Source organism: Rousettus aegyptiacus, unplaced genomic scaffold, assembly GCF_014176215.1.
Source record: "Rousettus aegyptiacus isolate mRouAeg1 unplaced genomic scaffold, mRouAeg1.p scaffold_m13_p_2, whole genome shotgun sequence".
Lineage (NCBI taxonomy): Eukaryota > Metazoa > Chordata > Mammalia > Chiroptera > Pteropodidae > Rousettus > Rousettus aegyptiacus.
The window spans coordinates 169,317,758-169,343,819 of NW_023416295.1; the positions used below are offsets into that span (position 1 = coordinate 169,317,758).

The following is a 26,062-nucleotide window of genomic DNA, read 5'->3' on the forward strand; positions in this document are numbered from 1 at the left end:
TTCCACCATGGTTTTCTGGTCGTTGTGGACCCTGGAAGTTGCTTGGAGTGAGACCTGGGAGGTGGGAGGGAGCAGGGATACTAGAGGATCGGGGAGGTAAAGGAGCAAATACAGCTCAAGAAATCGGAGACCCGAGAGGCTGAAAGGGCCGCCCCCCTATCTTTCCTTTTCTCTTACTCCCCGACCTGCCCTGGCTGCCGCCTGCTTCGCACGCTGCACCTGACTGCTTCCGAGCCCCAGGTTGCCTGGTCCCCAGCTGGCGCCGCTCCTCTCCCCTGCAATCCGACCCGGACAGGCCTGTCCCTCCTTCGCCCCTTCCACCCTTGCCAGCTGCTCTCTCCTTTTCTCCCACGGCCCGTCCTCGAATCCAGTCTGATCTGCCAGTCCATCTCCACCTGGTGTGTACGGTGGCCCCTCACCTTGCCCGCCACCAGCTCAGGTCTCTCGTCAGACGTGGTGGGGACAGCCAGATTCCCTAGGAGTGCCTGCTCCTAGGTGCCTCTCAGCTTTCCAGCGTCCACCACCTCAGCCTGTTTATCCTGCCCAGAAAACCTGAGGTTCTATCGTGCGAGGGACCTTAAGGGTTATCACCAGGTGCCAGCCATGATCAATCGGGACCTGCCAACAGAATCCAGAGCTGCACCCAAGCTTCGGAGGGACGAGAGCCACAATCATTTAGCGATGTCTGCCACAAAGGCTGTTTTGTGGGTGCCAGATTTTGCCATCCATGATCCGATGCAACTTGTCAAAGTCAAGGGCATTGCAAAAATATATTTTTTAAAAAAATCGTATATGTATGTAAAAATCGGGTACAATATTTTCCCATGAGACCATGTCAGATGGTATCTAAACACGGGATAAGATAAAACTGACTCCAATTAGTGAAAAAGATATTCACTTCACGACCCTTTTGCGTTTCTTCAAGGAGGGGGTCTCCATTTGGTGCTGCCCTTCAAAGGCTTCCAACACTTGCTAATCTCCCCTTTAAACTAAGAGACAGCAGACTTCCGGCAGACAGTGAACAGAAACATTTCTTTTTATTATGTTTACTCGTCGTAGTTACCTTTTATTTATAGTGAATATCAGTTTTTCCACTTACAGAAGCAGTATATCATTTTTCTTTAAATAAAAGCATTTCAACAAAAATGTGAATTGACTTGAAGAAAAACATTAAGTAGACAAAATAAAAAATGGTACACACTAATCATTAAAAATATATGTGACGCAAATAACCACTGCTTGAGAAATGTAAGTCTCCCAAGAGTTCTGCAAAGTAGAAACTAACTTTCAGAGAGGTTTCCTAGTTTACCCCAGGACAGGTCTGGGCACGGAGCTGGGGTCCGAGGCTCAGGCCAGGACTGAGAACATTTGTGGCCCAGAACACAGGGCATCGTGAGGTGAGAAGTGAAACCTCTGGGTAATTAGGTTATTCCGTGGTAAGAATCCAAGATTCAGGCAGTCGCGGGAAAGGGAGTTTATTTTGGGCATAAGGCAAACAGGAATCCTGAATGAACAGCCTGTAGCTCCCCGCCCTGTAGCAGGCGTCTCTGAATCAGGAGCCAGGGTTCAATTCCTCTCCAGCCTTTCCCCATGCCTTTTCCACTTGCACCTGCTCCCAGGCCCCCACTCCCTTGCAAAGTTTAAACGCCCAAGACAGAGAAATTTGATTGGCCAGCTCAGGCCTGGCTTTCCTGATTGGACAGAGCTTCTTTTCTAAGCCACCTCATAGGATGTAGGGAAGCCTCTTGGGGGGTGGGGGTGTTGCTTGTATCAAATACCCAATCAGCTGTGAGTAGGGCCTATAAATTCGGGCACTGCGCTCTCCTAGCTTAGAATTCGTTGTAAAGAACGAGGTAAATACCCCCACCCCACCCCCAAACAAGGGGGTAAGTTATGGCAGACATCACAGTTGTGATCAATGCGAGAGACAGAGGAAAAAGGAGTGGAGGGATGGTGGGGACCCCTGCAAGGGAAGGGGCAGGGGCAGGGGCAGGGGGGAGGATTGCCACGTGAAGGGATGAGTCCCTTGTTGGAGCCAGCATGCCGGAAGCTAGTGGGCATGAGGCTTCGCCGCTCCAAGTCTTGACCTCAGAAGGGTCAAGGCGCCTAGGGTGCTCCTGTGAGGTGGACGGTGCCTGCTGCGAGAAGGAAGCTGGGCACAGGAAACCCAGGCAACGTGGTGCCAGGCAGTTCATTCATTCGTCTGAGGAACACGGTGTGGTGCCAAGCACCCCGTGTCCAGTGCAGTGAACAGAGCTGCCCTTCTGGAGGCGCGCCAGCTCCTGGGCTGCAGAAGAGACCCCTGCAGTGGACGGTAGAGTGGGAGGGGCCCAGGAGGGGGTTCCCTGTGACAGCATCGGGACCTGCCACTGGGAGGGGTTTCCTTCCAGCATCATGTCTTATGACTCTCCGAAGCTGCCGGGGAAGGATCCAGCCGGTGTGCACTTTGCCAGGGGATTTGTGTCCATACTTGGGCCACAGCACTAAAGACGTAGTAGCCAAGCATTCTGAGGTCACGAGAGATACCAAGGCCTGCTCCGTCCAGCTTCTCTGTGACCCTGAGAGTTTGTGTCCCTCCAGCACTGAAACTCAAGGTTTGGGCGCATTAAGGGAGGCAGCGTTTCCTCCGGGGGAAGCTGAACTGACATTTGAAGGATGAGGGGAGTTTTGTCACCATGATGAGAAAGGCGAGGACACTAGAGGCAGAGAGAACATCATCTGCCAAGGAGTAGGGCCATGAGGAGGCTGCGAAGGACTCAGGAGGACCACTGAGAGAGTTCCATAAGGGAATGACCCAATATCGTGCGGGCGGGGCAAGAGCTGGGCCACAAAGTGGGGCTGAGGGCAGGGGAGAGTCACGGCGGCGTTTTAAACAAGGGCAGCACAGCCACGTTTGCATTTCGGAAAGACTGCTCAGGCTGCCTTTTGGAGGCTGAGTGACAGGAGCTGAGACTGAGCTAGAAGTCCCATTAGAAGGGTGGGGTGCAGACCCCTGGAGAACCCTGAGAACTCTCCCTGAGGAGTAGCTTGCAGGCTGGGAAGGAGAGATGTTTCGGAGGGAAAACCCAGGAGATGCCTTGATTGACAAGAGAGGGGAGCAGTCAAAGTTCCTGGCTTGGGCAGTAGGTCCAGGGAACAGCAGCTGAGGTTTGGAAGTTAATGGTCGAATGTGCAGGGCTGGGTGGGGTCCATCTGGACAGAGATGTCCATGGGGCAGCCGGACACCAGGTGTCTCAGCAATGTACAAACCTGAGGACAGAGAGTCCTTGACTGAATCTGGGGCAACAGTAGGCAGCCACCTGCCCCCTTCCCCTGGCTGTCTGTCTATGGAGAGTGAGCTGGGTCCTGATTCTGGAGCTCTTGGAGGGACAGGTAGGCATCAGTGTTTAGCGTCAGGCAGGAGATGGGGGCCCTGAGCTGGCCTTGCCTGGGAGGGCCAGCCCAGGGGAAGCCAGCCCCCTCCCCAGGGCAAGGGGCCGGGCCCTCCTCTCCCCCTTCTCCTAGTGTACCCTCCAGGGCCGACTGGCAATCCACTGGGTCAGGGGCTCTTGGGGTGGGAAGCCTCAGGGGCTGGGGGGCCCAGTCTCTGGGGGCCCCCTCATTCTGGGATGGAAGCCGCCTCTCTTCACTGGCCCCGGCGCCCCCCAGGGTCATGCTTGGGGGGCCAACAGGGAGACTTGGGGAGAAGAGCAGCAAGTCTTCTCCAGGGGGGAAGGTGCAGTAGGCATGGTCCTCTGCCGGCAGAGGCGGCAGGGGTGGGAGGAGAGACCCCTCAGGTGCCCCGGACCCCCCCTCATCGGGCTCCTCGGAGCAGGGGTCGTAGGTGAAGTACACCTGGCAGGCCTCAATCTCCAGCGCATCCGGGAGGTGGAAGAAGAAGTAGCCTTGGTTGGTGAAGCAGCTGGTCAGCGAGTGGCCGCTGGTCTCAAGGGAGGGCGAAGGCCCCTTGTCCTGCTGCTGCAGGAGCAGCTGGGCGGCCTTGGCATCCTTGTCCAGCACCTCCAGCAGGGAGATCTCAGGCGCCAGGCCACTGGGGCTGAAGGACGACGAGGGGAAGGGCGAGGAGAGCCACTTCTGCCAGGAGACAGACCAGCAGAAGATGAGCAGGACGGCTCCAGATTCCCAGCGACAACTAACTCCTCCTCCTCCTCCTCCTACAGCAAGCCACTCGGGGCTGCCGGCTCTGGGAAGCCCTCCCCGACTGTTCCCCCACACCCCACCCACTTGCCCACTGGCGTGGGGAAGCCTCTGCGTCAGCCCTGGGGGGTGCTTGCTTCCCAGCCCCAGCATGGACCTTCCTGGCCCACTGCAGGTGCCCAGGAAATGTGTTGGCTCAATGAGTGGCTGCTTCCTGAGTGCCTGCTGCTGCTGCTGCTCCAGGTACCAGGGACAAGGCAAAGGGTAGGATGTCAGTGTCTGGTGGACACTAGGGCTAGTGTGCCCCCAAACAACCAATGCCAAGGCAGAAAGGGCCCGAGAGCACATCTTGTTCACCTTACAGATGCCCATAGAGGGTATGCCCTGGCCCCTATCACACAGCCAGCTGGTGGCAGAGCGGGGACCCAGGCTCAACGCTCACACTGCCCTGGAAACAGCTCCAGTGGGGTCCTGCAATTCACCTCTTCCTCCCAGCGTTCTGCGTTCCCCCCACTTCCCACACCCTGCCCCCCTCCACAGAGAGTCAAGCCCCATCAGAACACTTCTCATCGCCCCAGAGTCCAGAGAGCCCTGGCCAGAAGCGGGGAGACTGGGCTCCGGCCCTGTCTCTCACGAGCCACGTGACCCCAGGCAGGTCCCTGCACCTCGCCCAGCCTCAGTTCCCCAGCAGTTAGCTGCTACTTCCTCCCTGTCGGCCGGCAGGGTGTTGTCAAGTAAGAAAATGAAGGTAGAGAAAGCTGGCACCGGGTACGGTGCAGACTACAGAGGTGTCGGGGTGGCGCGTCCCTCGGGGTGGTGTGATGGGGTCCTCGAGTCGGTACATTTGAGAACTCCAACAGCTCTCTGTCCTGAGAGCCCTCAGCAGCTGTGGTCCCCAGAGGCCAGGGACCAGGCCTAATGATAAGGTCCCCTCCTGTGCTCAGCACGGGGCCTGGGGGCCAATCAATATATTTCAGATGAATGAATGGACCAGTTGAGAAATGTCCTGGTTGTCCCTCCGCAGAGCGAGTTCCCGGGGCTGTGCTGGCTGTTGTACGGATGCACGCACACGACACGTCCACCCCACACACACATACATATGCACACGTGCACACACACCTCTTTACAAAATCTGCTCCTCCCCCAAACCAGGAGTTTGTGTTACAGAGGAAGCAGCCGAGGGTGAGAGACACTAATGCAGACCGAGGGTGGCCAGGAAGAGCAACGGGCTAGGAGAGAGGGAAGGGCGCCGGTCGGGCGGGGTCGGGCGGGGTCCCCACGGCAGAAGAGCCAGGGGAGGGCAGGGCTGGGCAGCAGCTCTGAATGCGTGGCCGGAAGGAGAGGCCAGGCCTGTGGCTAGCGCTGGTGTGCCAAGCCTTCCTGAGCCCCCTCGGAGGTGTGTGTGGTCAGCCACTTCCTGGGCCTGCGCCTCCATCCACGGTGCCCTGAAGCGGGGGCGGGGTGAGGGGAGCACGAGGGGCAGCGCGTCCCCCTTCACACACACTCGCACACTCGCATGCACTCCCAGGCCCCGCGGGCAGGGCAGTGGGCCTGCGGCCCTGCAGCTGGGAGTCCTGGGGGAGAGAGAGAGAGGAACAGGCCTCCCGCCCAGATGCACAGGGCAAGGGGGGGGGGGCGGTCCCTCTTGGCCAGCCGCATCCCCGGCCACATCGTGAGTCCCCAGAGCCTCCTCCATGCACTAAGGCAGGCCTCTAGGCCCAGGATGACCTCGTGGGAAGATGCAGGAGTTTGCAGCTGTCTAGGAAGCAGACAAACGTCCTAGGCCCATAGAATCAGAAGCTTGCAAGCTGGAAGGGAACCGAGAATGCATCTAGTCCAGCCTCTGGCCAGTTCCAATGTAAGAGTCCCTCCGGCTATGTTTCTGACATTTAGTCAGCCAAGAATTGCTTACATACCTCTGCCGATGGGGAAGCTCACTACCTTTAGGGCTGAAGGAAGAATTTTAAGGAGCTACATTCCCCCGATATCATTAGTACCATAGAGAAGATATCCTGTCTTTGGGAGTTGTCCAAAGAATTCCAGGAGGGGCCCTGGCCGGCCCTGATAGAGAACTCCCAAGCCAGCTCATGACAGCTCTGGTCCAGCCTGACTTTCCAGCCCCTCAGCACTCCCCCTGACCTGTCTCCACCCTTACCTCGTCCCCTCCCCCACCCCAAATCTAGGGAGCCTGGGGCAGGGGGTGGGTAGGGTGGTAGAAGCAGCCCACCACATCCCCCTTCCCCTCGAAGCTTCCTTCCTGAAGCAGTGTGGGCTGGGGGAGGGGAGATGACTGTGTGTGTGGCTAGGGGTGCCTAGAGGACCTGTCAGCATCTGTGAGACATTATGGAGCCTCCCCTGGGATTCTTCGCAGGGGCAGAGGGGGCACTGTACCACAAATCTGCGCTCTGCGGTATGGGGAGGACTTGCACCTGGCAAGACCTGCTCGCTCGGTCGACAGCCTGGTGACATTAACTCTAGCAAGGGCCCCCTGAGCATTGACCGTGTGCTGGGCAGTGTTCTCGGGGCCATATACATAGTAATGCTATGTTCCTCCTCATCTTCCAGGTGAGGAAACTGAGGCAAAGAGAGGTTCTAGAGCGTGCCCAAGATTACACAGCCAGTAAGTGGCGGAGCCAGGGTTAGAACCCAGGAAGTCTGGCTCAGACAGGAGGTACCATTCAGCCTCAGAATGCGGGTACCAGAGCTGGGGAAAGGGGCCCATGCCCGCCCCAGAGGCTGCTCGCTCCAGCGCTGGTCCGCCCTCGGACGTGCAAAACCCGCTCCTTCTGCACCACCTCCCCGCCCCCGGGCACCACTGCCCACGCTCCGGCCGGCCTGCCTCTGTCCTCCACCCCAGAGTCCTACCTGGAAATCTCCTCCGTGCTCTGAGCTCAGCTGCGAGAAGAACTCCGAGGGGTCTGGGATGTGACACTTCAGAACCTTCTTCAGCCTGAGCAGGGGAGAGAGAGGGAGGGGAGGAGGATGAGAAGTGAAGGGGCCAGTGTCCTGCCCTCAGCCACGGTCCTGAGGGCGGGGCACGGAGCTGTTTATCCAGTCGGTATTGCTTGAATGTCCGGTAAGGGAGGTTACTGGGCGCCAGGGACACAAGAATGGCCAGCAGAGAAGGGCCCTGCCCTCGAGGAGTTGACGTTCTAATGAGGAGACAGAACCAAGCACGAAACCTTACCACTCATTCTGTGGCGACCAAGAGCCAAGTGTTATGGCGGAGAAGAACGTGGGTGTGGGGGAACCAGAGGGGTCAGGGGCAGAGAGGCTGGAGCGGAGCGAACCAGGGGGGAGGGCGGAGAGAGGCTGACTGTGGGCCTCCTGCTCAGGGCTGCCATGGATGGTGGTTCAGGTTGTGCACTGCCCAAGAGCACCTGGTTTGGAGGTGCTGAGTGGGGGCTGAATGCCAGCCCACGCTCTGCTTGCCAAGCCGAGGGCCCCAGTATCTGTATGCATCTGTGTCGAAACGTATGCCCCAGCCTCGAGGCCCCAGGGAGCCCGGCTGCTGCCCACACATCCAGGCTCAAGGCAGCCCTCCCCACCGCTCGCGTCTGGTCTCCGGCCGCACCCACCTCCCTGCATTCTCCGGTTCCAGAACGCTTCCCACCCAGGGCCTTCGCGCATGCCGTCTCCTGTGCCCGCGATGCACCCCTTATCCCACCGCCCTGCCCTGTCATTGTGTGTGTGCCTTCCACCCCCCACCACCCCCCACCGCCCCCCAAAGGACTGTGAGCTCCAGGAGGATGAGACCACACGCCTGTGGCTTACCCTTGCCTCGCCGGCACTCGGCACCACAGCTGGTGCTGAGCCGGACTCAGTAAATAAAGAAATGAACAAATGAAGGACCAAACCCAGATAGACCCACAAGGACACACGCAGACAGCTGGTCTATGCGCGCACACACCTACTCAGCTCCAGAGAGTGGTGCTCTGGGCAGGGACCCCTGGGGCGCTCCCTCTCCTGCTCCCCTCAGGCTGGTTCCACGGGGTTCCATCTTTGGGGATGGGTCATAGGGAAAGGCCAGATGTGAGGCAGGGAGGACCCTTGGGAGGGCTGAGGGAGCTCTGGTAGTGTCCAGGTAGGGACCTTAGCCCAGATTCTGACCTGGCAAAGGGTGTGTGTGTGTGTGTGTGTGTGTGAGGGGCGGAGGGGGGGCGGGGGGAGGGGAGCACACAGGACAGACGGGGCGCGTTCTTACCATAGTCCAAGGTGCCGGTAGCTGGCCAGCAAGTAGACTAAGACGATGAAGCCACAGGCACCGCTGAGGCCCACCATGACATGGGCCAGCAAAGAGAGTGTCTCCTTCCCTGCTCATGGCGGGGGGAAGCAAGGAAAGGGGTTAGAGAAGTACCCCGACTCACCCGGATTATTCTAGCATCCCCCCACCCCTGACCCGGTGCTGGAGGACGGGCTGACTTCTGACCCGAGACCTTCACAGAGTCCCAGCCGGCCCACAGATCTGCTGTGTGTCAGGCCAACACGGGTCATCCCGGCCAGCCTCGATGTCATAGTACCCACTTTACGGATGAAGAAACTGAGGCTGAGGGGTGAAAGCAGCCTACCCCCGACAATGCCAGAAACCAGGAGTTGAGGTTTCAGGGTGGAGAGAGTGAAAGAGACTCTCTTGCCTCTCCACTAACTCACAAGGCCACGGGCAAGTCCCATCCCCCTCACTGAGTCCATGTTCCCATGGGCACAATTATGCCCACACTGCCCACCCTGCACGGTCCCATCAAGTGAGCTAATGATCACAGAGGACCACTGTAGCCCCAGCCTCAAACCTCCCCCACCCGCTGCCCCCAGAGCCACGCCCCAGCCACCCTCTCTTGTCCGAGCGCTGTCTCTACCCCCGCTGCCCTCTAGTACCTGCAGGTCTCGTCCTGAAGGCCAGGGGCTGGCTCCAGGGGCTCCAAACCTCGTGGCTGTCTAGCTGGGGCTTCACTCGCACCTGAAGCTCATATCGGGTGTCCGGAAGGAATGTCTCGAGGCAGATCCATTGCTGGTTCTGCTTGATGAACAATACCGAGGCCTCCTGGGGTAGAGATGGGGGGAAGGGGAGGCTGTCAGAGCAGAGCCCCCCACCGCCCCAGCCATCCGCCTCCCCTCCCACAGCTGGAAGGCTGAGCAAAGCAGTATCTTCCTTTCTCCTCTCCAGCTACTCCCCACTCCACCCCCACTCTATCCTCCCAAAAGGCTCCCCGACTACTTAGTTGGTGAGGCCCAAACCCCAGGGTCATCCTAAACCCCTCCCTCTCATCCCCTCCATCCACAGCCATCTGCCAATCATCTGGTTCCCCCTCCAGAACCTATTCTGGACCCTTCCTTCTCTCCTTCTCTCCCCGCTCCGGGTCTGATCTCCCACCACCTGCCAGGCCTGAGCTGGTCTCCCTGCCTCTACCGCATTCTCTACAGTCTGTTCTGCGCACGACCAGAGAGAGGGCCTTTTCCACAGACCTCTCCCGCCTCCGCACCTCTCCTTTTGCTTTTTCTCGTTTCCCCACACAGCCAGGCAGGGTCTTGCTTTTGCAATGGCTGCGTCCCCCAATCAGGAAGCCTACCCCAGACCTTTGCGGGGTCAGCTCCTCCTCGACCCTCAGATCTTGGAGCAACCTCTCCTGGGCACCTGAGTCTGAAGGGCTGTCCCAATCCCTCTCAGATTTATTATCCTACTTCATTTCCGCGATAGCGTTTATCGATATTCCATAGTCTCCAGTTTCTGTGTTTGTCGACTGTGGGCCCCTCCCCACCCCATGTGAGTTTCCTGAGAGCAGGAAACCTGGCCGTCTTGCCCTTCATTCTCTTCCCAGTGTCTGGCACATAGTAGGCACTCAGTAAACGTTTGTTGAGTGACCGAGTGAGCAAATGGATAAGAACAGACCCCTGTGGACCTGGACCATGCTGGCTGGATTTGAAGAGTGGCGAGGTGGCATCCCAGGGCCTCTTGGTTATGTCTATCTTGCCCTGGTGCCAGCCTGGAATTCACCACCAGCTGGAAAACCTGGGTTATCAGGGCGCACGTGAAGGGAGGGGGAGGTGGGGGCGGGCAGTATGGAGAAGCGACAGGGGATCCCTGGGGGCTGCTGTGCCTTTGCTGAGGTAAAAGATGGACGTGCCGACCAGGACAGGAAGGAGGAATCAGGGCAGGTCAGATTGGACCATGTACTCACTTCCCAGCTCTGGCCCTGGAACCTCGTCCGGACCTCAAACTCCAGGTCTTCTTCTATGTAGTGGGAAGAGTGGGAGACGGCCCAGGTTATGTTGCATTTCTGGGTCCCTATGTGGGCGACTCGGAGGGAGTCAGGAGCAAACAGGCGAACTGAAGGCGAGAGAGAGGAAGGGAACGCGAGCTTTGGGGAGGCTAGATCATGACGCTGAGATAATAAAGCCAAGACATGCCCACCCCCTACCTGTGCACCTGCCAGCTCTCCCTCCTGGCGTGCCCTTCCCCCCGCCCCGGGGTTTGTTGGTCATCACTCTAATGTCACCTATTCAGAGAAGCCTTCCCCAGCCATCTGACACTCTCCGCCTCCTCACCGGTCTGATTTTTCTTCCTAGCACTTACTACTACCTGACATATTGAACACCTATTTTTGTTTCTTTATTCACTGTCTCCCGCACCAGACTGTGAGTTCACTGAGGGCAGAAACTTGGTTCGCTCATTGTCCTCAGTGCCGAGAACCATTACCTGGCAAGGCGTGGGCGCTTAAATAAATATCCGCTCAATAAATGAATCATTCTCTGCACTCAGAAAGAATCTAAGAGCTTTACATAGACGTCTTTTTAATTTCATTTCATTAATCTTTTATGATTATGAGATTGTATAGTCTCTGAAGTTAAATCAGCCTACGTTTTTATAATCCTGAGACTCTGTAGAATTCCCCAAATAACAATAAGCGAATATTTATTGAGCACGTGCTGAGCAGTTTCTGAGTCGTGGCTCAGTGGGCTTGACAACAATCACGCACAGCAGGTAACTGGTTATCCCCCGTTCACAGATGAGGAGACCGAGGCTCAGACATGTTAAATGATCTGCCAGTCAGATCACACCCGGTTAAGTCAGGGCTGCACTCCGTTCCCTGCCGGGATCTCACCTTCTGCCCCACCTCCTCCATAGAGATGGCTCCCAAGTTCTAAGTGGAAACGGGAAGGGCTGGGGCTGGGGCCAGGCACTCAGTCATTCAACAAACCTTCCCAGAGCACTGCCCAGATCAGATCTGGTGCTGAGCACTCGGAACAGAGACATAGGGATGGCAGAAGCTCTGCCCTCAGGGAGTTCACAGCCCAGTGAGGGAAGCAGACGCATAATCAGGCAGTGATGACCCAGGACATAAACATCCTGAAAGAGGAGGTACAAAGGGCTGGGAGAGTCTGGGAAAGCTTCCTGGAGGAGGTGACTCTTCACTGAGCTTAAAAGGGTGAGTGGGAATTTTCCAGGTGGGAAGGGCCTTCTAGGCTTTGACCAGTGCGTGCAAGGGTTCAGGGGCACGGATAGGGAAGGTGAGTTCGGAGAGCTGGCCTTTGGCGTGGCAGGAATATAGGCCACAAGAGGAGGGTACTGGAGAGAGAAACCAGGCAGAATCCCAAGTAGCCTTGAATGACAGGGTAAGGAGCAGGGGCTCCGCCCCAGGGGCAGTGGGCAGTGAGCTGGTGAGATGAGGAAGCTAATGGAGAAAGACTGGAACGGTGCAATCCCGGAGACAAGATAGGGGAGGAGGTGCCCACCCACGCCCCAGCCTCGCCTGGAGTCCTCACTCACGGTTCTCGAAGGGCTTGAAGTCCTGGGTCGTCATTACCCTCCGCGTCGTCCCTTCGAGGCACACCACTGTCATGTTGATGACATCCGCTGAGGTCAGTTTCTGAGCCTGCAAGGGAAGCGAGGCAGGGACGTTACTGCCAGCAGCTGGGGTGGGGCTGGGGACCGGCGAGAATGAGGACGGGGAAGGACGGGTGGACGGGAGAGGAAGCCAAGGCGGCAGTGCTGTCAAAGGTCGGGGTCACCAAACTTTTTCTGTAGAAGGTTGGGCAGTAAAAAGGTACAGCTTTTTGGGTCACATAGTCTCTGTTACAACTGCTCAACTCTGCAATAGACAGCATGTGGCTATGTGCCAATAAAACTTTATTTATAAGAGCAGACAGACAGCAGGCTGGATTTAGCCCGTGAGCCACAGTAGTTTGTCAACCCCATATCTAAAATGAGGTGAGCTGCCTTGGGAAGGAGAGAGTTTCCCGTCACGAGAGGTATACAAGCAGAATGAGCTTCCAAGAAGGCTCAGGGCTGGAACTGTACCTGTGTCATAGCTTTGTGTGTGAAAGCCTCCCTTCCCCCATCTCTCCCCACTCTACACCCTGACTTTTCTGGAAGGAAATGGCCCAGTACTGAGCATCTGTGGGCAGGCCCTGCTCCGGTGCTGTAGCCTCTTCTCTGGCTGATTCTCACAGCTGTCAATCCTGTAAGCGAGACAGCTGAGGCTCAGGCTGGTTAAGGGGCTTGCCCAAAGGCACGCATCTGGTCAGCAGGGGAACCCAGATTCTAACCCGGGCCGTGTCCGCGGCCCCACAGAAACTGCAGCCCTGGCCTGTCGTGCCTGCCCGAGGGCAGCTGAGTGAGCGGCTTGCGGCAGAGGGCGGCGCTGCAGAAGGCGGCTCTCGTGCAGGTCCAGGTAGGACCCGCGTCCTGGGGCCCGGCATGCTGTTTTCAGGTCCAGGGCCAAGGGCACAGCCTGTCTGACCTGCTGTAGGGCCCGTTTTGCGTAAACCTTAAACCTGATCATCAGAGTTCCCAGGGCTGAGAACAATTCCTCCCTCTGCACCCCAAGGACCCTGCCCCAGCCTTCTTCCAGCTTTAATGGGGGCTAGATTTTCCCAGCTAATAATAGCATTATCATCATCATTATTATTACTATTGTTGTTGTTAAGATGCCAATAGTACATTCTGTTGAGCACTTAGTCTGTGGCAGGCACTCTCCTCAGCACTTAACATATGAGACAGGCACTATTATTATCTCATCCTAAAGCTGAGGAGAAGGAAGCACAGAGAAGCTTAGGGACTTGCCTAAGGTCACATGGCTAAGAAAGTCACACAGCTAGGTGGGACCAGGATCTGAAGCCAGACCACCTGCAGAGTTCTTGGAGACAGTCTGGTTCCAGAGGCTGTGCCTTTATCAGCTACACTGTGCAAACCCACCTCCATCCTCTCCTGCCCCTTGAGAATCCATAAACTTGGTGATAGTTGGGAAGTGTGGTCTGGGCATCCCCAGTGCCCGCCGCTGCCAAGGAGGGTTTGACAGACAATCATTTGCTGCATAGCTACATGGACATGGCCACCTGCCTAATGCCGTGGTGCAAGACCTCGGCTCAATGCCAGCTCATCCACGCCCTGGCTGTGTGATCTTGGGCAAGGACCACGCCTCTGAGCCTCAGCTTCTTCATCAGTTAAGGGGACAATGCTGGTGCCCGCCCCACGTCATAGACATCCACTGACGATTGTGTCAAGTGCATGCTCTCCTCTGGGTGGGATTCCGAGTGCTTCAACGCTCAGATCCATCCTACAGGTAGATGCCATTATCATTCCCTTTTTCTAGAAGGCGAAAGTGGGGCACAGAGGCCGCCCAGCTGGTATATAGTGAAGTCAGGGCTGCGACCCGGACCATCTAGCTCCGGGAACCACACTCCTGGCCCCACACCACCCCGCACTTGCTAAGACATCAGGAAGAGTTGGATGTGTGGCTGTTACTATTACTGGGGTGCTCGCCCCACTCGATGAGGACTGCAGAAGAGTCGCGGGACCCGCACGAAGGAGAAGGCGGGAGCAAAGGCAGGTGCGTGCCTCCGTCCCCACAGGTCGGGCCTGAGTTCTGGCCTTTGGACGCTGCCCTCCTTCCTCCCGCCTCCCAGCCCCAGGCAGCCCGATGCACTGCAGCTTGGCTTGCCAGGCCCCGGCTCCTCTCCCGGAAGGGCGCCCCTCGGCACCCACCCTCCCTCGGCCTTTCCCCTCAGCTATAGATACTCACATTTGGGGGTCCGAGGATCAGGTTGCAGGCCCAGAATGATGGCCCCACTTGGAGCAGATCACAGGAGTTGCTCCAAGGCCTGTCGAGGCAAAAGAACCTCCTTAGAAGCAAAAGAGGGACCTCCGAGCTGGCCCTTGGGATGGTCCCCCATGCAGTGAGGGCAGTCCGTGCGGGTGCTCTATGCCAACCTCTCAGAGGTCCTGATTCCCCAACTTCCTTCGCAGGCTTTCTCTGCCCTCCCCACCCCAGCCTGGCCCATGGCAGCCAGAGTGACCTTCTAGAAACAAACCATTTCAGGACACCTGGCCTTCCCACCTAAAGCCTTTCAAAGTGTTCCCTGGGGCTTGATTGGGACTTGGGAGCCTCATGGGAGGCAGGGACAAACCCAAAGCCAGTTTTGCTGCTGCCAGAGGGATGTTTGCATCCCAGAGATCCCTTCGTCAACTCCCACCCACGCTCCAAGCTTCTCAACCACACCTCAGTCCCTGTCCCTACAGCTGCCCTGGGGGGGCGGGGTCTCTCAAAATCCCATGTGACTCACAAAGCTTGGAGAGCTCCCTACCTTCCTCTTCCCCTTGCCTCTAAAGTCAAGTCCAGGAGGCTCGAAGGCCCACGTTCTCAGTCTACCTTGTCCAGCTCATCTCCAGCCCGGACTCTCACACCCCATTCACACCTAGGTTCCAGGAGCCTAAATATCTGACTCCCAAATTTTCCAGACTTCGGTGATACCAAGACTCTGTGGGTCCTATTAGTCCGAGATTCTTGAAGTGCAATTGTCTTGGAGTCTGAGAGTTAGGGTTCCAAGAGGCTAGACATCAGTGATTATAAGGGCCCACCATCCTGGGATTCTGAAGTTTTGCCCGTCGACCCCACACTCACCGGCGATCTGGATGGGCATGGATGTGGCAGGATGTAGCCTGCAGGGCCCCGTCCCAGTTCCAGACGCAGGAGATGTTGGCTTTGGAGTTGTAGAAGCACGTCAACTTGGAAGCATCTGCTGGAAAGATGAGCCGTGAGTGGCTGCACAGTGCCCATGAACCCGCCCTCCGGGGCTTGCCTACCAGCCCTGCTCTCGGTACCCATGCCTACCAGACGAGGAGGTAGGCAACTCTGGCAGGCAGTAAAGGGGTTAGCGGACCCATTTCCGAGAGCAAAACTGAGCCCCATAGCCTGTAAGTTCCCCTGAGGCGGGCCGAAGCAGGGCAGGGTTGAAAAGCCAGCATCTTCCTGTGGCTCGGAGAGGCAAGTGGATAGACCGGGGCAGGATGGAGGGCAAAAGGGAAACTTGGAACCTGATCTCTGGCCTCATTGCCCCTGTCTTCCTCCTTCCTGCCTCTGCCCCTGAGGATGGGCCTTCTGCCCGGAAGCAGGGGTCCCGGGAGGGCTCTAGAAAGGCCCCGGCCTCATCCCTGAGGGAAAGCACAGCTGTCCAGATGTCAGGGTTCTCACCGTTCTCTGCTGTGAACGCCCAAGGGACGGCCAGCGCCAGGAGGAGGGCAAGGTGGGACAGACACCAGGACCGAGCAGGAGCCGCCATCACATCCGTAGGTGGGAGCTAGGGAAGGGAGCCCTGGGGGAGAGAAGGCAGGGAGAGAGCGTACGTGAACACCCACTCGCGTCCCTCCCTCCGCAGAGGCGCAGAGGCGGGCTGGCCCTGGCCCTGCCCCTCCCGGGCATGCCGCGCGCTGGGGTCCTCTCCACCACACAACGCAGTCCAGCCTCAGGGCCTTTGCACCCGCCGGTCCCTCGGCCCCACGCACGAGAGTCAGAGACCCGCACGTTGTCATCGCCGAGAAAGGGTTCTCTGAGCGAGCTCAGCCCCTGGTTCAACCTCTTCCTGAAACAGGCTCAAGAAGGGGAAAGATTTACTTATGTCCACATAGGGAGGCCAGCAGAGAGCTGGGATCAGAGCCCACCTTTGCTCTACCCTGCGGCCCCTGAACCACACCAAAACTACTCGTCAAAGCGTTCCTATACGCCAGGCTGTTTTAAACTCTTTAAATACAGCGATAAGAGCATCTATATTAGAAATACTCTTATTATCTCCCGTTTTCAGATGAGGAAACACACAGAAAGGTGAAGCAAGTTACCTAGGGCCACACAGCTGGTGAGAAGCAGACGTGGACCTGAGCCAGGGCGGACTGCCCAGAGTCCAGGCAGGACCCCCTCCTGTAACTTCTCGGACTGTTTCTTCCCGCCCACTGAGATAGTTCGTACAACCAATAGACACGTCCCGGTGACCTCAGAACAATACTGGCGGTGTGTGCTGAGCACTGTGTGTACACTGGCTCGATTAAGCTGCCCGGTAGCCGGGCTGGGGGGGAGGTGCTTGTACTATCCCCTTACAGAGATGAGGGGACTAAGGCTCCAAGTCATTAGCCTGCCCAAGGTCACATGCACAGAAGAGGCTCTCCGGTGTCCGATCCCCAGGCTCCGTCCCAAGGAGCGTTCTCTCACGCCGTCCCACCCTGCCCAGCCGTCCCAGGCACTGGTCCCAGAGGGAAGGCCGACAGCCTCCCTGCCCCGGGGAGTCAGGGCCCACACGGGCACAGGCCAACATCTGGCTTGGGGGTGGGAAGGAGCCCAAAGAGGCGCCCGTGGGCTCCTACTTGTCCAGCCCATCATCCCCACAGGAGGGTGCGCTCCCCAGGGTAGGGCTGGTTGTCTCTTTCTATAGACCCTCCCAAATAGCACAGGGCATGGGGTTAGGACCCCAAAAGGTACAGAGCCCAGCAAAAGGGCTCCCAGCAAGCCCCCCTGTTCACCTTAGTCATTCGATCACGACTCTGAGGCACAGGCACTGTTTATTCCCTGGAGAGTGTTGCCCTGAGCCAGGCCCCAGCCAGCAGGCAACCCCATGCCCAGGACAGGGCCTGGCACAAAGCCCCAGTGTGAGAGGAGGTGGGGGGCTAAGGCATGCAAGATCGCAGGAAAGTCAGAGCCAAACCGCAGCCCTGGCAGTGGAGAGCCTGGCGGGATGAGCAGCGTTGTCTGGAATGAGCTCCCCACAGCCCTAGCCAGAAGGATGCAGCAACGTACACCGTACACCGAGAGGGCAAAGTTCACGGGGCGGGGGGCGGGGGAGGACGCGGAAGGACAGACAGCAGGACAGGGCGGGAGAACGTGGAGTGGGCCAGAGGGGTGGGGGCTGGGAGGCCTCCTAGCAGTCTCCAAAGAAGAGGAAACTGAGTCTCAGGGAGGTTGAGAAACCTGCTCAAGGTCAAGAGCAAGGAAGAGGCCCATCCTCAGGGAGGGCGAGCCAGACCCCAGAGTCCCAAGCACCTCCGCCCCGGGTTCTCACACACGCCCACGTGCGCCCTTCACGCCTGAAGCGCCGTTCACATCGACCGACTCGACCGACTCGTTAGGTCCCCACCACAAGCTTCGAGGTGAGTGTCGCTGTCCCCTTTTTGATAGACGCCGGGGCCAATGTGCAGAGCTGCCCGAGGGGCTGGACTCGAACCAGGTCATCTGATTTCAAGTTAAAAGGAGATGCCGATAATGATGACGATGACACCGATAATGGCCGTGATGACGCCGGCGACGATGGTGACTAATGCTCAGCTCCGGCTTGGTGCCTGGCGTGGTCATTAGCGCTTTGCATGTACGACCTCATTTAATCCCCACGGCAACCCTCCCAGCAGATACTACTATGACTCTTTTTCTCAGATGAGGAGCCAGAGGCACACAGAAGCCTCTTGCCCAGGCTAGAGGTGGGTGGAGCTGGGTTTGAGCTCAGATGCAGATTGAGGCCCAGTGGGGCGGATGCTGAGGAATGTGGGGGTTCATGGGGGCTGAGGGAGGAGGTGAAGCAGGAGCTCAGGACACAGAGATGTGTCCCTCCTGACTTCTGAACTTGACAGGCCCCCGGCTCATCCCCTAAGACCACCACTGCCCCCACCCGCATACACCCACGTGGCCCCCTCTTGCTGTTTCACTCTGGGGGGCATCTCCTCAGCCACTGCGGGATCCTGGGTGTGGGGGAAGGAAGGGAACCTTGAGAATGGCTCCCCTCAGTGTTCCAAACACAGTTAAGGACAGTCAGCGCCCAGGGGAGGAGCGAGAGAGCATCCCCTCCATACGGCCCCAGAGGGGGGTGTCCCATCTACCCGGGCAGCGCCTAGAAGCACTACTGACCTGCCCAGGCACACAGCTAAGGGACAAATCCAGACTCAAACCCTAGAGACCTCCCAACACCCACACCTCACCGCCAGGCCTCCTCCCTCACCCCGCGAGCCCCTTCAGGGAGCACTTTACAGAGGGGGCCTCCCCAGTGTGGGCCCCATTCCCCAGCCGTCAGGAGGTGGCTTGAATCTCTCCCACCCACATCCCAGCACCCTCTCTGAGCACCCAGACCATCTGAGGCTCAGGCGGCCTTCCCCTCCCTGTCCTCCTTCCTCCCCCTTTACCTCTCTGGGTTGGGAACCCGGCACAGGGCCCAGGGAGGCCCCTCGTCCCACGGCAGCCCCCAGCCTCCCCAGGGGAGAAGGGGCAGCCTCAGTCTGGTGACCAGCTTTTTCTCGAGCCGGGAGCCACGAGAGCAGGGTCTGCCTCGTCCTCAGGGGGATTCTAAGTTCAGCTGGGAGAGAGACATTCAGGCAGAAACCGCGAGGGGACCTCAGGTAGAGCTGAAGTCATCTCCGTGACCTTTACTCTCGGCTCCTTCGGGGCTGGGGCTGGCGGCAGGGGCCATGAGGGAGCTGCTGGTCCCTGGGGACTGGGCAGGGGCAGGCCGAGGGCCAGGCCGAGGGCCAGGCGGGGTATTACCTGGCTGAGACATGGGGCTGTGGCACGCTCTCTTCGGTTCTCTCCGTTGCTGGGACCACAGCCATCTCCCCAGGGCCCTGCTCTGGCTCTGGTGGCCCAGGTAGCAGACAGAGGCGGCCAGCAGAGACTACAACCCACTTCCTGGAGGGGGCAAGGCCTGGGGGGTGGGGGGGCGGGACGATCTGGCTGCTGAAGAAGCCTGAAACTCCTAAAGCACCTAGGTCAGATAAAGATCTCCCTCCTCCACTGGGGGTGTGTGTATGGGGGGGTTGTGGCAGCGTGCACACACACACACACACAATCACTTTCAAACAGACACCTTGCTGCACACGGGAGCCCAAGGGGGTGCAGCCCCTTCTCTTCTCCCCACACCACCCCCGCTCCATCTCACACAGGCCATCTCGAGTCTTTGTCGCCTTCGTCTGGGTCATACACACACCCACTTACACCCAGGCCTCACACAAACGTGCCCCTTTAGGTGCCCCCGGCGCCTCTCGCCGCTGTCGAGCCCATCTCTCTGAGACCTCCCGTTTCACTCCGGCCTCCAGGAAGCTCCTCACTCAGTTTAGCCTTCAGAGGTGACTATTTTGTCAGCGCTCTGTGCGCAATTCGACGGCCACTCGTTGAACATTCTAGAACCTTCCTCTTCCCCTCATGTCATGGCTCCTAATCTTTGTTCCTCCTCTTTCTTTTGGGGGTGGGGGAAGAGGTCAGCACAGGGCTTTTTTTTTTAACGATGAAGACGCGGCGACCCCGCTTTAGAAAAGCGCACGTCTCTTTGTGTTCAATGTCACAGGCCCAGGGACCCTGTGAAGTTCCATCCTGCATCCAGAAGGAGCAGCTCCTCTCTCTCCCTTTCTCCTGATTGCAATGGCCTTGTTTGGGGGCAGAGGGAGGTCTCAGAAGCTGATGCCTCTTTCAAAGAAGAGAATAAGGCGAGCAGGAGGGGGCGTGCGCAGGGCAGCTCTGACCCCCATCCGCACAGAAGGGAGAAGGCAGGATTAAGGACCCTGAGGAGAGACTCAGGCCCGACTCCACTCTGAGCAGGAGGCAGTACTAGGTTGGTGTTGCCGAGAAGGCCTGGTTCCAGGCTGCTCAGAAGCCAAGTGACCCTGCCTCCCCGAGCCTCAGGGTCCACACCCGTGAACTGAGGCGGGGACAGTTCCTGCCAGGTACGTCGAGAGGGCCGAGCGGTGGCCGTGACCACAGACCGCGGGCCGCACCGAAGGCCGGCTCCTCTCCCCCCTGACCTCCGCTCGCCCCCTCGAGCAAAGCTTTCTGGCTGCTGGACAGTGTAGCAACACGCCCGCCCCCGAGATGCGCATACTGGCCGAGGCGTGTTTCGCCCAGAATGTTTCTGGAGGCTTCTCAAGAAACCAGGAATGATGGTTCTGCTAGGAGAGAAAGCCAGGCGAGGAAGGGGTAGGAGGGATGTTTTTCACTATAGACCCTTTCGTGCTTCATGAACGTATTTCCTGCCCCAGAATACATGAATTTGGTTAAAACTTAAAAACACAAATAAAGGGAAAAAAATACATCCCCTGGCGAAGCCAGAAATCACGAACCCAGGTTCTGCCAACAGCAGGGGATGGCGTTGGCCGAGGCGCTCCTTCCTCCAGCCCTCTCTCCCACTTCCATTCATAGGCACCCAAGATGTCCCAGCGTCCAGGCTAGGTGCAGAGGAGCCTGAGGTGACTGGCACAGGTCCCCCCTCTATGAGCAGCACAAGCCACAGTAGGACCAGGGCAGAGAGGGGAGGTGGCTCTAACCGGCTAAAAGCCCTGGGGGAGGGGACGCAGCAAGTGTAGCCTATGCCAGAGGAAGGACAGTGAGGAAGGAGACAGTCCCCACACTCAGCGTCTGCCACCCCAGACCCCGTGGGTCTTGCTTTTGCCAAGGGGCTCAGGCCGGGATGCCTCAAGTGGAAAGGCAGGGGGTGGGCTATGCTGAGCCGGGAGAACCTCAGCACTGAGCAGTTTCAGCATCCTCCACCTAAACCTCAGCTGTGGATGCACGTTGGAGGGGGATGCTCCGCGGTGCAGAGGTGAGGTCCATGCGCCCCTCCCTGCTGGGCATCTGCTGAACTCCGTGCCCCGGCCTCCCTGGCAGTTAGCTGGGGCCATGAGCTGAGTTGAGCCAGTGGGATGTGGGTGGAAGCGATTTGGTCTGTTTCCAGTCCCGAAACCCCTTCTGTGCCTCCCTCTCCCCCTCCTCTTCCTCCTTCTCTCTCCCCTGCCCCCCCCCCTTCCCCTCCTCCCCTCCTCCGCTCCCCTCACCTACCGCAGGAATCCACTGGAGCAATGTGAAGCATGGACGGTCCCCCATTGGACTGTGACATGATCAAGAAATACACTCACGTTGTGCTGGGCCTCTGAGAATGGAAGGTTCTCATTTCAGCAGTTAGTGGGCATTACCCTAATATAGAAAGTACCCCAGTTAAGGGTGGTGAGAAAGGCGTACCAGACTCAGGCCCCAAGGCTGGGGTTGTGAGCAGGTGCACGCAGAAGTGCAAGTGCTTCGTGCGGCCCCCACCCCCACCCCACCTGACAGCGTCTCCCCCCACCCCAGGCCCGCAGTCGCCCCCTGACCGGCCTCCCTGCTTCCACCCTTGAACCCCTCCAGTCCATTCTTCACTCAACAGCCAGAATGATCTTTCCCAAACCCAAATCAGGTCATTCCACTGCACCACCCCCATTCAAAACCTTCCAGGAATTCCCAGGGCATTTATAATAAAATCTAGACTCTTCGTCTTGACCTCAAGATGAGCTGGCTCTGCTGTCATCTCTGAACTTTCCACCAGCTCAGGCCTTGTTGCGGTTCAGCAAACATGCCAAGCCCTCCACGCCTGGGGGCTTTGCACATGCTGGTCCCTGCTGAGATCGCCCTCTGCAGAGCAGCCTCTTCCTTCTCCATTTTACGGGAAAGGAAAATGAGGCTCATTGGTCATCCGACTAGAACGTGGCAGAGTCAGTATTAGAACTGGCGTCTGTCTGACGGAGAACATCAGACTCTCTCTGAGGTGACCCAAAAGGAATCCAGAAGCTTCTCTGATGGCAGGGGTCTGACAGAGTCCACTTAGGCCCGCCCAGACCTTTGTCTCAGGAGTTCTGGGGGTCAGACCCAGACTCTTCCCCTCTTCTCCCAGCACCCGAACCACCAAGCGTATCGAGCCCTCCTTCCTTTAACTGCCTCCCCTGCCCCTTCTTGCCCCCACCTCTCCCCACTGTATCCTCACAATGTCCCTTTGCACCCTCAGCTTCTGTGGACACAGCCCCCGCATCTTAACTAACACTGAACCCAGCCCCATTCAGGGACCCCCACTCTCATGGGTTCCATCAGCCAAGCACAAATAGGGGTCTTCTGGCTCCACGTCCCTCCCTGACCGTGACTTTTCCACTTGCCCATCACAAGGCTGCCTCTTTCCATGGTCAAGACAGGCTGCTACACCCCCCGTGCCCGCCTCAGCCCTGGTGCCTTCCTCTCCCCTCCCTCTTCCTCCCCACCTCCCAGGAGACCTCAGGTCCCTGTCACAGCCTCCGGATTCCTGCACCGCCTTCTCCCCAGGGACGCTTGGCCTGACTCTGGATCAGTGCCCAGGCCCAGCCCGCACTGGGATCTTGCCATCACTCGGACCTGTGCCAACCCAGACCCCTCGAGCTGCCATCTCACCCCCTCGCTGCTGAAAGCCTCTTCCGCCTACAACGATGTCCCAATTAGGATGAAGCCCAGCTGTGTGTGTCAAAGAGGACTTGAAGAGGATGACAGTGACTAAAATCGGCAAAGAGTTTATTTCTCTCTTACATAAAAGAAGTCCAGAGGCAGGCAGTCTGAGGCTAGAGGAGGGCCTTTCTGATGTCATCAGGAGCCTGAGCTCAATCTGTCTTGCTACTAGGGCATCTTCAGTCTCTTTCTACTTCCTCATAGACCAAGAGGGCTGTTCAAGCTCCATCCATCACGTCTGTGTTCCTGCAGCTGGAAGGCAGAGGAAGGAGCAAAGAAGGGGTTGCCTCTTCCTCTTAAGGACCCTTCCCCAAAGTTGCCCTTGACCCTTCTAACTCATATCCCGTTAGCTATAAGTCACATGACCAACCGAGCTGCAAAGGAGGCTGGGAAATGGGCCAGGCTATAAGCAGAGCTCTACAGGCAGAAGAAACAGGTTTGGAGAAACCATTAGCTGTCTCTGGCATCACGAAAACCTCCAGCATCTCCTGGGCCACCCACCCCTCACGATCTCCCTCCCTCACTCAGCATGGATAGCACAGTTGCTCATTTAGCAGATACCCTACCCTCAAGTCTTTGCACCTCACCCCACCCCAGGTGCTATGACCTGCCTTCTTGCAAGTCAGCAGGTATCTGAGTCCTCAGATGGAAGAAATTGTGCCTCGACAGCACCAGGCTTCACCGACAACCAGATACGAGGCCTCATCCCTAGTAAGGGACGGGACACCATGCATGATTTTGCATCCAACCCTCAGCCTGGTCCCCCTCCCCTGGCCGTGGGGTGCCCTCACATCAGTGAAGAGGACAAGGTAGAAGGGAACCTTAGAGTGACCAGAGCAGGACAAGGAGAAAGAGCAGTCTGGCGGCTGGCCACCCCGAGGGCTCTGCTCTGAGCCAGCCCCTCAGCTGACATCCACTCTTCACTGGGACAACCCACTCACCGGTCCCCAAGCCAGAATGTGGCCGTCCTCTACGGCTCTTCCTCTCCTTCACCTCCCAGTTCCAAGCCATCACCTTCACCATCTCCGCTTTGCCACAGAGTCACCTCCTCGCCTGCCCCCCGGGTTCCTCTGTGAGTGGCCATTCATTGGCCTCTCCAGCACTGGCACCCACGTTACTCCTGTCCCATGCAAACCACGCCGTTCATGTAGAAGGTCACTCCTCGTTCTGGATCCTTGACAGGACTGCTTCAGGGGGACCCGCCGTCTGGCTTTGGTTAGACCTGAAGGGGGTGCTAAGATGTAGGACCTTCAATGCCAAAACAGGGTTGGTCACCTCTTTCCCATTAATGTAACTCCCCAGTTTAAAACCCGTCCTTCCCTGATCTCCCGGCCAAGCCAGGTCGGATCCGTGCATACACCTGTCGCTGCAACGTGTCATGTGTGCCGTCCATGTGGACTGTTCCCGAGCCTCAAAAATGACCTGACATACAGGGGGTGTCCCGATGCGGGGATGGAGGGAATAAAGGAAAAGAGAAAGAATCGAAGATTCCAAAGCTCTAATATCCTAAAGAGTCTAGAAAATATAAGTTGAAAGCAACACTGGGAATAACGTATTTGAAGTTTCAGAAGGTTTTCTACCAAAAGTGGTCTTACAGGGTGAGTCACCTTGCTGGCGTGTGATCCAAGTGGTACCGCCTCTTGGGGAGACAGTTTGACGATATCTACCACATCTCTAGAGCATGGCTCATGTCTTGTACCACATCTCGAACTCGTCCTACAGAGACATGCGTGCCCATGCAGGAAATGCGTGTGCCAAGGAATTCACGCAGTAGCAGCAAGACTGGAGGCAGCCGAGATGCTGGTAAGGGAATGAAATAACATTACGTTAAAGAACATCCACACGGCAGAACACGATGTACCTTGACCAAAAGGAAGGGGCAGCTCTCTGTTTCTGACAAGAAACGATCCCCAAGATGTATGTCAGGTGGAGTGAAAGGAAAGCCACGTTCAGAACAGAGTGTGTAGCGTGCCACCGCTCACGTAGTAGGGACGCAAAGGTGTGAGCGAATGTGAGGGGGTGTTTGCGGGCTTTGAGAGGGAGCCTGACTGCGTGTGCGCACATGCATGTATGCATTTGTAAGGACGTGTGTGAGGGTGTGAGGATGAGCAGTTGTGAGTAGGCATAGGTGAGTGGGATGGGTGTGGAGGTGAGCCTTCGGTGCGTGAGGGTGTGTGCATTTGCAAGGGAGGGCCCAGGTGCGTAAGTTTGAGAAGGCGTGTGTAAGTGAGCGTGTGCTCCATGTGCGTGTGTAAAGATGAATATGCATGTGTGCACAAGTGTGTGTGTGTGAGCGTGTTCATGAACTAGCATGTACGTGCCCGCGTGCCTGTGGGAGGAACCCTTAGCGACCCGTAGCTGCATTTCCTCCAGGGAGGGGTGCTGGGAGAGACCCCGGGGGCAGAGCAGGGAGTGAAACTTTACTGAAGAACCTTTTGTACCACTTGAGCTTTGTTTTATGGGAACATAACACCTGCTTAAGGAAATAAATACAATTAGAATCAAAATCAAAATCAAGAGTGCGGGACCCTTTGTGGGAGACAGAGTGTCCCTCAAGGCTTCCCAAACACCAGCCCCCTGACGACCCTTGGTCATCTCTAATCAATCCCAAAGGACCTGAAAATGTCCCGAGTCACCAGGCCTACGGGACTCCCTCCCTGGCTGATGGAACCCAGATGGGAAGTACGTTGCCCGAAGTGACAGTGACTCCCAACCCCCCGTCTCCTGACTGTCAAGCCAGAGTCCTGTCACGGGGACAGTCGGGAAAGCTCCAAAGACCTCCTGACAACACTACAATGGTCTCCTGTCCCGTGGGAAACAGGTAGAAAAGAATCTTTTCACTTTTTCTTATTCTCAAGCAAGTTTCGCCAAGATCTGTGATCTTTCTCAGCAGACGATCTAGGTGTTAAAGCAAGGAAGGAGGACGTGTGATGTTTGCAAATTGTCCGTGAGAAGATCCTCTGTATCTAGAAGTTATGCTCGCTTCCTCTTTTTTCTTAGCGTTTTTATTTTTTAAAAAATCAGAAAAAAACTTAAATGTCCCTCTGGCTGTCACCACTGCCTACAGTGTCAGCTCAGACACAAGAAAAGCCGTGAATAGGGTCAGAAACCCACCCCAGCTCTAGAACGACATCCCCAGTCAACCCCGACTCCTGCGTCAGGGACCCTGCACCCCAGGGAACAGCGGACCCTGAACTCCCCGAACAGTGACGATGCCAGCTTCAGGCAGTAGCCAGGTGCAAAGTGGGCCTGATCTAGGTACCACCTGGCCCCGCATCATATAATGAGACCATAAAATCTTTCCGTGGTCCCCGACACTTGGCACTCTGACATGCCCGGCTCATTGCCACCTCACGCATCTAAATAAGGTAGGGCTGAGAGCAAAGACCGAACTTATATCTTGGCAGATCCTAAAACAGGCC

The 26,062-nt window shown here is 57.4% G+C and overlaps 1 protein-coding gene across 4 annotated transcripts; it reads right to left on the bottom strand.

Annotated features, from left to right (window-relative positions):
• Positions 1-1,013: 1,013 nt before the first annotated feature.
• On the bottom strand, positions 1,014-21,335 carry IL2RB (interleukin 2 receptor subunit beta). Of its 4 annotated transcripts, none has more exons than XM_036237453.1 (10): positions 21,201-21,335; positions 15,603-15,723; positions 15,033-15,150; positions 14,154-14,232; positions 11,900-12,005; positions 10,311-10,459; positions 9,010-9,175; positions 8,342-8,450; positions 7,003-7,087; positions 1,014-4,074 (listed from the first exon to the last, which is right to left on the bottom strand). In XM_036237453.1, exons 2-10 carry the CDS (start codon positions 15,688-15,690, stop codon positions 3,325-3,327), a joined length of 1,650 nt encoding a protein of 549 aa, XP_036093346.1. In that variant the 5' UTR covers positions 15,691-15,723; positions 21,201-21,335; the 3' UTR covers positions 1,014-3,324. The 4 variants fall into 4 exon arrangements, with proteins under 4 accessions (XP_036093346.1, XP_016017277.2, XP_016017279.2 ...); XM_016161791.2 differs by lacking the exon at positions 21,201-21,335 and adding an exon at positions 18,921-19,053; XM_016161793.2 differs by lacking the exon at positions 21,201-21,335 and adding an exon at positions 18,921-19,052 and having other exon boundaries at positions 15,033-15,147.
• Between the last annotated feature and the right edge of the window lie 4,727 nt (positions 21,336-26,062).